A 12,073-nucleotide genomic window follows, 5' to 3' on the forward strand; every position below is an offset into this window, starting at 1 on the left:
TATCCCATATGATGCTCAAGTTACTCATCCAGGAGGAATTACTAAAAGCAGATGAAGTGCACAGTCCACGGTACAGCTGAGCACACACATTTCAACTTACAAAGACACTAATTTGCAAATGACTCAGACCTCTGGTAGAGGGTCAGCAAGAGTAAATTTCTTTATTAAAAACATCTGAAAATGATCCGACCCAAATTTGACCCTAGATTTAGCCAACAAAGTGACATAACCTGATAAACAAACATACTGACCCTCATTTACTAATATGTGCGTGGAAACATTTTTATGCTAACAGGTTTGTGCAATCTGCTGACAATCTGCATATCATCTGCATATTGCTACACCCCATTTCTCTATATAAGGAAATACATTTACCTCCAGGTAAAGCAGGGAAAGTGGTGACAATATTGCAAAAGAGAAGCCTGCACATCTAAGGCAAGAAAGCAGGAGAAAATAAAACAACTGCATACAAAAAAAAACAGTTTTCACGAGATTCCGAATATCGTTTCCCTCGAGGCACTCAGTGTGGCTCAAGTGAAAAAAAACAAAACAAAGCCTGAGCATCAAAGTTGACATGAAAAAAGACCGACAGACTACAAGGGAAAAAAGAAAATAGGTGGAGGACAAGGAGTGCATGATCTGTCAGCTGAAAATGACAAACTCACTGCAATGAAAAATTTAGGCCAACACTTTTTCATTATTTTGCTTTCTTGACATGCAAATTTCTTTTATTTAATTGTGATTCTGAGCATTTTGTGGCTTGCGGTGTTGTGAAAAACTGTAAACAATGGCCTAAAGGCAATAATAATGATATTAATAATTAGTAGTAGTAGTAGTATATAAACGTCCTAAGACAGTCAGGCCTTCATAATTTGTTTGTACATATGGTCAGATGCACTTCTAAATTTGTTTACAAACAAATTCAGGTTCAGAAATTTGTGTGTGAAATGTTTGTACACACAATTTACGCACAGATTTGTACATATGCAGTGTTAGTAAATATTCTCTGAACTCTTCACTGCAGAAAGTAGTGCACACTTTGTATAGATAGGCAGAAAGTAAGGCTTTGAAGCTGGTGATGACCGGTGCCTTTTCCCATGCCTGTTTTTGTCCTGTCCCCATGGTTGCCTGGGTTCCCTGTTTTGTTGTATCAAGTTTGTAAGTCTTCGTCCTGGTCTCTGTGTTTGTTACTTCCTGCTTTATTTTGATAGTCTCCTGTCTCTTGTGTCTTGTATTCAGTTACTTTCCTTGTCTCGTCTTCTGTGATTAGTTTCAGCTGTTTTCCCTGGTGTGTCTCATTGCCCTGATTACCTCGTGTGTATACATTATCTGAGTTGCCCTGTGTTATCCTGCAATAAAGCAGCATTTGAGTTCAGTCCCTGTCTCCCAAGTCCTGCACTGGGGTCCTGTCCTGCTGCCACATAGCCGTATTATGACAAACATCTTGACAATAACACCATTATGATTTGATTCCATGTGAAAAGAAAATGCAGATTTCTGTAAAATACTGAATAAAATCAGCTGTACACTTTAATATAATACTTGAGTCAAAGTACTGTAATCTCTGACATTGTTTCTTTCCTTCTCTATCTGCAGCATACAGCGTCGACTGTCTTTGCAGCTGCCCATCCTGCACCACGCCTACTTACCTTCCATAGGAGGGGTAGATGCTAGCTGCACCAGCCCTAATGGCAGCCCTGGTTCCAGCCCAAGGCACAGACACATGCCCCCCTCCTACCGGGTAATGGTCTCTGGCCTGTGAGCTTCATTCACTCCCCCACCTGGCTCTTTGCAGAGGAGACATATGTGATTCTTTTTTTCTACAACAAATAGACTGATATCATCAGCGTATGTGCGTATTTTGTCTCGAATCGAGGAGGACAGGGAGAGAAGAGAGGGAGGGGGGAAAAGTTTCACTCTTCATACCTCTTCACCTTGGTCTTCTTCTAAACTGATATCCTCAGTCAGGATGGGGTATGAGGAGACAGAGTGAGCACTGGATGACCCTTAAAAACGCCCTTAATTAACATCCCCTTGTTCATCTGCCCCTCCCACCTGCCTAGGCATATACACATATGCACAGTCAAACACAGATAGGCTATATACAAATACACACATGCACAAATATAGTAACATCCCAATAGCAGTGGTGGACCAGCCCTAATCTGATGTGTAGCCTTATCTGCTTCAGAGGGGATTGTCTGTTTCTGTTCCTAATCTGTTGTATGTATGTGCTCGCAGCAACATGTGAGTTTGTCATCTAACTTGAGTATTTCACTGATTCAGTGACTGGATAATGGTTTGGAGATGTGGAATTTGCAAAACCTATCAAAGGAAATCATCCAAATTACTGCTCGTTTCCTTCCCAAATCCTGTCCAGACATGTAAATATCATCATTTTTAACATTGATGTACTGTAAGCTTTGTATATGCTGTGAATGGACAATTAAGTTGGTTCTAAGCGTGAAGCTTGTAACAGACGCGGGTAGGCATGACAGTTTCAAATGAAAGCTTATAAAACATGGCATCCTACAAATTAGACATATGTATGAAAGAGATATAAATTTGTTGTGTAACTGTTAATCAATTAGCTTATGGGCAGCAAAGTAAGATACATCAAAGTCTGAGTCGCAGAATCTGAAAATGCACCAGTGCCCATTTTTCTAAATTGAAGCAAGATGCACTTGTTTTTGTTTTTTTTCCACTTTGCTTATTTGTACCACTGCTTTTTGTTTTGCTTTTTTTGTCAGAGATTTCAGATCAGACTTTGCATAGGCCTTCATACTTTACAACCTACTCTTCAGAAAGCATGTTATACAGAATATTAGTGCTATGCCTTTCAAAAAGTCTCAAAGGCTGCATATGTTAGAAAACAGAATGCCATGAGAGTGTTCCACAGATGTCTTTCATGTGTGTTAATACGCCAAAAAGTGCACACACAAAGACACACTCATGTGACAGCACCTTATGAGATCAGATGCTTTTAGTGTCAGCCCTGGTCATGTTGATCCCCACAGATGGGTCTCCATAGACTGTTAAGATGTCCGTCTGATCCAGCCCTCACAGCTAACCAGCACAGTTCAGGGCGATGGGGGGAGTCAATGGCAAAAAAAAAAAAAAGGCACAAGACTCTGAACTGAATAAAGCTGCTTTGTCAAAAGAAATCAAACTCAAGGAGTGATGGTGGAAAGGATGTAGGTCTTCCAGTTCCACAGCTAGTTTGGATTAAGCGGTCGACCTGAATTTCCACGCGTGGTAGGAAAGACAGTAAACACAAGGGAGTCTCAAGTAATCAGCCCCATACCGACTGTAGCTTACGGTTCCAAGACGGTGATGTCGCCACTGCTGGACACAGTGATACAGCACAGACACAGGGCTTTCTTCACAGATAATATCGAGTGTCATGAAAAACCACTTCACGCTTAGCAACAGTGAACATACCTCAGTTGCTATGGAAATGTAATGTTCAGTGCCGCTGAACTGAGCCCAAGGAGGCTGCACTGAGCATCAAGAGTTTTTGTAAAACTTTCCTCATGCGGGAGAAAAGCAAGCAAAGACTCCGGACAATAAAGGACTTTTTTATCGAGCGTGAGAAGGTTTGTTCTCAGCATATTGTTTCACCATTGGTGTCTTGGTTTTTAGTTTTTAAGGCGTTTGTTGAGCGCTGTGCCTGTTGTCTTATATTGTAGCCTGCAGGACCCACAGTACATACACAGAGTGGTAAATGCGCTGACCCACAACATTGGCCGCACATCTGTAAATTGTACAACGTGTCATAGATTAATTTTAATTCCATCCCTCAGCGAATGGGGCAGTTTTAGGAGTACTTGGCAAAAGCTCCACGTCAGCTGGAGTGGATTTCTCCTAGTGCGAGCTCGTGCCAGAACATAAACGCTGTCCATCAGTCTTCATTCGAAAGGCCAGTGGAGGACACAGAGTTGGAGCGAGAGACAAGCAAGCAGGGATCCACCTGCTGTGGGACATGTCACGGTGACTCCCTGTGAGAGCTCCTCCCCTTCCAGCCCCTGCTGAGCACAGGAGCAGGGAAAACCCTGAGCACAGATATCCAAGGAGTCACAGCTTCTCCTGCACCTTTGCCAACCAGAGAATCACAATCACTTGACAAGTGAGTGAGAGACAGTGTTGGTTCTTCCTTCAGGAGCTAAAAGAAACCAACCGCACATTTTATATATTACATTAAATGTGATTGTGTACAATTTGCTGATACCCTGATGATGGTGTCCATGTATGGAATATTTGGTATTTGGCTTTCTCAAGACGGCATGAAATAAAATGTATAATTCACAGAGTTACCTCTGTTTTTGCAACTGTTGTGACAAATCCACTCTGTAGTTTCATCCTCTCACCTGCAATTTGGTTTTAGGTGTATTTGCTCATGGATGTTGATCCTCTTAACCTCTTTGATCAGCTCACACACGTCAATGCCAAGATTCTCAGTGGATAAACTCAACGTCATCATATCGAATATGCTACTGGTTTAGCAACAATTCACTGAGGGCAATAAAGTGAAAGTAGTAGCAAACGATCAGTCTTAATAAACCACTCCTGGCATTTACCAAATTATCAAATAATTTTTCTTTTTTTTTTTGTTTTAAAGTCCATCCAAAAATACCAAATGCAGATCATCAGGTGTTTTTTTTAATGTGCCCTGATTTTTATTCTTTATGAACCATTTCAATCTTTTGAATGAAAAACTGTTCAGATGCAATCGTGGAAGGTCAAGGGCTCATAAATTCTTGTATCGAATAACGTCATGCTGATGGTTTGTATTTGCCACAGGTCTTTTTACCTTTCAGTTTGAAGATCAAAGTGACATGTACGTATATATATTATATCGTTGTATGTGTCATCATCAGGGTTTCTGGAGAACACAAAACATACATGTCCAAAAATATAGTAATATGACAAATATAATATAAGTGGAACAACACAGAGGTCCATACTGTTACTGTTTTGTCGGTTTGATATGTGGTATCACATGGCATTAAGTTCAATTAAGAGTTTAAGATGATAAACAAAACCTATGTTAAATGCAACATGTTCAAGAGGGGCAATAAATTGTTTTCTTATTACAGAAAGAATAGAGAACTATATATATGTATATGTAAAGATCTTTACGTACATTTTCATTTTTACATAGGAAAATGTTTCACAAAATGCCACAAGGATACTTGGAAGTCATTTTTTTATTTACAGTATCTGTAACTATGTTATGTACAGATGAGATCTAGATATGAAGAAGTTGTGTAAAATAAGTATCACACTTGGAACACCTGAACATTTTTGGAGCCATTAGTTGTTATGGGGAGACTTTGGGAGAAAAAAAAAATACAAAAAAACCCAAAAAAAAAAACCATTCTTCTTTTGTTGTCTGAATGTTATGGACAGCCTTTACTTTTCACATCATCATTAAATAAAGTGAGACTGAAAAATCATGCGTTGCTTGTTTTTATCTTCACGCACGTTGTAGAATGAGGTACAGTTACTGTTTGATGGCAGGATTTCGATTTAAAGGCAGGTGGTCTGTGGAGAAATCAGTTTGTGCATTCAGAATTAATAATGATGCAAAATATAGTACTTTAAAAGGCCTCTTCACCTCAGAATCAAAGTTATGTGTTTCGCCTTTCAGTTGTAGAAATGTCTGCCTTCTCTTGAATATAATGGAACTGGTTTCCGGTGGACAAACATTTGCTACTCGCAGGATCAACCAAGTAATCCCTTGGGTGGCCGCCTGGCTGCGAAACACCCGAGCCAGGTGTGCGCACTGGCTGCTAACCTGTGCAGGGTGTAGCCCGGCCTCTCAATCTATGGCAGCTGGGATGGGCTCCAGAGCCCCTGCGACCCTGAATTAGACAAGCAGAAGGAAATGCATGGATGGATGGACGGATGGTTCCTGGTGGATGTGTAGATGGAAGAAAGAAAATAGTTCACTGGTGTCAAAGACTCAGCTGTGATGCAGACTACTTTCTACCTAGACAGCAAAGGTTAAAGGCACAATCACAACCCAAGTGTAAATAAAAAGCTGCTGCTCTAATTATTAATAGCCACTAACATTATAAATAGAGATTGTATGGGCTCAACTGTTCTTCAGAATTATGTGGCGCACATCAGGCTGTGTGAACAGTGACAGATTCATCTACTCTTGTGCATTTTAAAAGTGCATATAAGTATCAATTCAATTCAATTTTATTTATATAGCGCCAAATCACAACAAACTGTCGCCTCAAGGCGCTTTGTATTGTGGGTAAAGACCCTACAATAATACAGAGAAAACCCAACAGTCAAAACGACCCCCTATGCGCAAGCACTTGGCGACAGTGGAAAGGAAAAACTCCCTTTTAACAGGAAGAAACCTCCAGCAGAACCAGGCTCAGGGAGGGGCAGTCATCTGCCGCGACCGGTTGGGCTGAGGGAAGAGAACTGTGGAAGAGAGCCAGAGATTAATATCAATTAATGATTAAATGCAGAGTGGAGTATAAACAAAGTAAATAAGGTGAATGAGAAACAGTGCATTATGTGAACCCCCCCAGCAGACTAGGCCTATAGCAGCATAACTAAGGGATGGTTCAGGGTCACCTGATCCAGCCCTAACTATAAGCTTTATCATAAAGGAAAGTTTTAAGCCTAATCTTAAAAATAGAGAGGGTGTCTGTCTCCCGAATCCAAGCTGGAAGCTGGTTCCACAGAAGAGGGGCCTGAACGCTGAAAGCTCTGCCTCCCATTCTACTCTTAAGTATCCTAGGAACCACAAGTAAGCCAGCAGTCTGAGAGCGAAGTGCTCTGTTGGGGTGATATGGTACTATGAGGTCTTTGAGATAAGATGGTGCCTGATTATTCAAGACCTTGTATGTGAGGAGAAGAATTTTAAATTCTATTCTAGATTTAACAGGGAGCCAATGAAGAGAAGCCAATATGGGAGAAATATGCTCTCTCTTTCTAGTCCCTGTCAGTACTCTAGCTGCAGCATTTTGGATCAGCTGAAGGCTTTTCAGAAAGCTTTTAGGACAGCCTGATAATAATGAATTACAATAATCCAGCCTAGAAGTAATAAATGCATGAATTAGCTTTTCAGCATCACTCTGAGAAAGGATGTTTCTAATTTTAGAAATATTGCGCAAATGCAAAAAAGCGGTCCTACATATTTGTTTAATATGTGCATTGAAGGACATATCCTGGTCAAAAATGACTCCAAGATTTCTCACAGTGTTACTGGAGGCCAAAGTAATGCCATCCAGAGTAAGTATCTGGTTAGACACCATGTTTCTAAGATTTGTGGGGCCGAGAACAAGAATTTCAGTTTTATCTGAATTTAGAAGCAGGAAATTAGAGGTCATCCAGGCCTTAATATCTTTAAGACATTCCTGCAGTTTAACTAATTGATGTGTGTCATCTGGCTTCATTGATAGGTAAAGCTGAGTATCATCTGCATAACAATGAAAATTGATGCAGTGCTTTCTAATAATACTGCCTAAGGGAAGCATGTATAATGTAAATAAAATTGGTCCTAGCACAGAACCCTGTGGAACTCCATAATTAACCTTACTGTCTGAAGAAGACTCCCCATTTACATGAACAAATTGGAGTCTATGAGATAAATATGATTCAAACCACTGCAGTGCAGTACCTTTAATACCTATAGCAAGCTCTAATCTCTGTAATAAAATGTTATGGTCAACAGTATCAAAAGCTGCACTGAGGTCCAACAGGACAAGAACAGAGATGAGTCCACTGTCAGAGGCTCTAAGAAGATCATTTGTAACCTTCACTAATGCTGTTTCTGTACTGTGATGAATTCTGAAACCTGACTGAAACTCTTCAAATAAACCGTTCCTCTGCAGATGATCAGTTAGCTGTTTTACAACTACTCTTTCAAGAATCTTTGAGAGAAAAGGAAGGTTGGAGATTGGCCTATAATTAGCTAAGACAGCTGGGTCAAGTGATGGCTTTTTAAGCAGAGGTTTAATTACAGCCACCTTGAAGGTCTGTGGTACATAGCCAACTAATAAAGACTGATTGATCATTTTTAAGATTGAAGCATCAATAATTGGAAAGACTTCTTTGAACAGTCTAGTAGGAATGGGATCTAACAAACATGTTGCTGGTTTGGAGGAAGTAACTATTGAAGTTAACTCTGAAAGATCAACTGGAGCAAAAGAGTCTAAACAAATACCAGCAGTGCTGAAAGCAGCCGAACATGAAGAATAATCTTTGAGATGGTTATGAATAATTTTTTCTCGAATGTCTAAAATTTTATTTGTAAAGAAATCCATGAAGTCACTACTAGTTAACGTGAAAGGAATACTCGGCTCTACAGAGCTCTGACTCTTTGTCAGCCTGGCTACAGTGCTGAAAACAAACCTGGGGTTGTTCTTATTTTCTTCAATTAATGATGAATAGTAAGATGTCCTAGCTTTACGGAGGGCTTTTTTATAGAGCAACAAACTCTTTTTCCAGGCTAAATGAGCATCTTCTAATTTAGTGAGACGCCATTCCCTCTCCAGCTTTCGGGTTATCTGCTTTAAGCTGTGCGTTTGTGAATTATACCACGGAGTCAGGCACTTCTGATTTGAAGCTTTCCTTTTCAGAGGAGCCACAGTATCCAAAGTTATACGCAGTGAGGATGTAAAACTATTGACGAGATAATCAACCTCAGTATGTGACATGTTCAGTTACTGTTGTGCAAATTAATAACAGATCTTTATCACTTCTAGGCTAATAGCTAAACTGCTGGAAAAGCACTTATGTTGTTCACAGTGTCACACAAAAATTGTGCTGATGTTAATTACATACAGAAAGCAAACCCTTATTGTCTTGGCTGTAAATGGGGTGGTCTGTGGACTTGGGGGGAAAAAAAACATAGTAACAAAGAAATTGCTGGTATTTTTCAGCTCCTCCTGAAAAACAAATTGTAGCAGTGAAGAGCTAGTTAAGTGTCAGAACTGTATGTTCTGATTAAATAACTACAAAAGGTTTCTTTTTTACTAAGGATGCCCAACTTGCCATATTACAAAAAGACATGGGGTGGCACAATTAGTTGTAATTATTGAGTTTTATGTATTTTTATGTATTGAGTTTTATACATAACTGACCTGTGAGAAGGAACCGAGTGGCAAACAGGATGAAGGAGAGTGTGTTACTGACAGGGTCACTGTGTGTTTGTCTTTGCATTTGTGTTTCATTTAAACAACCTTCTTTATCATATACAAATATTTAGCCTGGGTGCGGCTGCGGCACCGTGTTCCTCACAGAGAAGCAGTAGAGCAGCTGGTCGGGACTGTGGCCGACCGAATGAAGTCATCTGGCTGTTGCTGATTAAAAATGAAAATGGAAACCCATCAAGGTAATAAATATCGAGGCGGAAAAGTATGTAAATTCAGATTTAATTTACCCAAGGCTTCATGTTTAGCCTCTAGAAAATGTACTTTATTAAAAGTCTTGAGCCTCACCTCATATCTTTATATTTTACTTCCAAGCAACCAATTTCTTGTAATGGTTTAAAGTGCTCTTCAGCAATAGTTCGTCAGGCTTTCTGAAAGTTTGTCTTTGGACATTGGCTGTTTTTTTTCATTCGTTTTGAGGCCAGTTCTCATACCTTACAACTGAACCAGTGTTGCGTTTCTATATAACAGAAAACTTAGCAAAGAACCGATTTTAAATTGTATCTTTTAGGCACTTTGCCACTTGCGGCCTGTCACAAAAGCACATAATCTGTTCTCATTTCTTTGGCTGAATCTATGGAAAATGCCAAAGATAACACAGTCTGACAGGCATAAAATAGTATTTTTGCACCATCACTGCATCTATTTCCCATTTATCTAGCAAAATATTAAGAAAAGAGAGGAGACTCAAGACCTTTGTACAGTATTGTACGTTATACAAATACTGGTTAAAAAGTCCATTTCTGACACTGTTAAGTAAGTCACTGATTTAAAAAAAAAACTGGAGTCTGTCAGTGCTCTACATTAAAGAATGCCCCAGTATTGCCAGTGGTTCTGTGTAATATTCCGATTTAAGGGGAAACTTTTCAATTTCCAGTAGATTCAGTATTCATTTAATTTTCAGATCCACCAAAGGACTTTGCAGGACAACTGTTAACCTTGTGATGGCTATAATTGTGTTTCAGACAACTCAGCAGGACATCAAGTGATCAAGTGAATGAGCAACATCAAGTGAATAAAGCTTTTAAATCCAGCCGATGCCAGCGCTGCTGCTTACTGATTCAAAGATATCCACACATTTCACAGAAACGGCTTTGGCGGGAAGACATGCTCCAGTCTGTGTAAATGCTTCATGACCTTCTCGCTTGTCTCAGTGGGATCGCGCTGTGCAAATGGAAGACAGATTGATTAAGTTGACCTAAGTGTCAGTGGAAGGGAAGCGTCTAAACATCCTCCTTCACGTGATGGCTCCATTGCAGAAATTAAGCCTGGCTGGAGAATAAAATGGAAAGTATACAAGCCAGTACTCTATCCAATTTATCGAACTCCTGCACGCATATTAAACATCATTGATCTGAAGACTGTAATAGAGAGGAGCCGATACAGAAGAATGCACATGGGCACATTGACTGTGACGTGACCCATTGGTTTACAAAGTGAGCATTGTGGTGTATTACAATACACCAAACTAGTCAAACTAGTCCTCTACTAGACTTCAAACAAGCAGCTGAGATCCTAAAGTCATCAGGAAATTTATAAAGAGGTCATAAATCATGAAAGGATTTGGGAAATTCTCCTCAGTAAAATCTTTTTTCTTTTTTTTTTTTCCCTTTGCAGTCAGAAGAGTCTCCCTCTGCTGGTAAAAGAATGTAGGTTTCAGGCACTACTGCTTCACTGCTTCAAACCCAAAGCCTACACCCACCAAAGTGATTAGTACGTTAGGACACATTGTCCTGATCCTAATCGCTTTAATGACACCCCCCCCCCCTCACCGACATTTCATCTAGTTCTACCATGAGGTGACATTTGTAGCCTGGAGTGAAATTTCTAAACAACTCTTCTGTCTAGCATTATCTGCTGAAATGTTCAGTCTGTCTGGCACTTTGGTTTAGGACATTCCCGTCAGCATTAATCTAATTAGCAAATGTTAACATGCTGTGATAGTGGAGACAGGCTAAACTATATCTGCTCAAAATCAGCACGTTGGCAGTAGCCCTCAAATACCTAGGTACCACAGAAGTACTTGATTCTAAGTATACTGTACACATTAAAGTGTCATCTGATTTCATATATGGCTGAGAGCGTTGATATTTAATTTCCATATATGACCTGCCAGTAAAAATCAAAGGGGAGTTGCCCCCCCAAATCCAAAAAAAAAAGTCCATGTCTGGAGTTTCAAAGGCTCAAAACTTTATTTTTTTATTTTCATTTTTGATTTTGTAATAATGACGTTTGGATGTAATGTCTGTTTTTTGTTTGCTTGTTTTTTTATCCACCTCTACAGCCCACACCTTTTGCACAACTAATTTCAAGTGTATCTTACCATAAATGACCTGGTCCTTTACTTTCAGGTGGGAAAACAAAAACCTCAACCTAACACAATATCTTCTTCTGATATGTGACTCATTCAGAAACACTACCAAGGGAACAGTGTTTACATAGTACACAGACACAGAGAGCAAACTAACAATGAGCCCGGAACTGCTTTCTCCTGAAGGAACATTTTTTGGCCATCATACAAAGACTGAAATGTCATCATTTAACCTGTGTTCTTATTTATTCATTAAAATCTGTGACTATTCACCTGGGAGGACAGAGACTAAGACTAAGGCATGATGATTTAATCATCCCAAGTATTCCCCTGTTCAATCTCCATCTAAAGCAGCAGTCCTGAGGTCACTCAGTGGTTTATTTACTGAGTGAATGGTCACAATTTTTCCTATTAATCTTCAGCATTAAAGGATTTTTAATCTGTCTATATCATATTTGCGTAATCCAACCTCAGATGAGTGATCAGGGTCACACTGGAGAGAACATGTGAGCATATATGCCTCATGTATTAAATATGCTAGGCAGCGCAAAGAGCCATAAGAGCGCCTATCACAAATGTGCTC

The 12,073-nt window shown here is 39.7% G+C and overlaps 1 protein-coding gene across 1 annotated transcript in view; it reads left to right on the plus strand.

Moving 5' to 3' along the window:
• The window catches only part of gabbr2 (gamma-aminobutyric acid (GABA) B receptor, 2), a 184,085-nt gene extending 180,964 nt beyond the window's left edge, over positions 1-3,121 (plus strand). Inside the window, exon 19 of the mRNA XM_030741877.1 lies at positions 1,597-3,121. Within this exon, the coding sequence (XP_030597737.1) occupies positions 1,597-1,762 (166 nt within the window). The 3' untranslated portion in view covers positions 1,763-3,121. The remainder of the gene's footprint in view (positions 1-1,596) is intronic.
• Positions 3,122-12,073: the final 8,952 nt, after the last annotated feature.

The sequence above is a fragment of the Archocentrus centrarchus genome, chromosome 11 (genome assembly GCF_007364275.1).
Source record: "Archocentrus centrarchus isolate MPI-CPG fArcCen1 chromosome 11, fArcCen1, whole genome shotgun sequence".
NCBI classification, from domain to species: domain Eukaryota; kingdom Metazoa; phylum Chordata; class Actinopteri; order Cichliformes; family Cichlidae; genus Archocentrus; species Archocentrus centrarchus.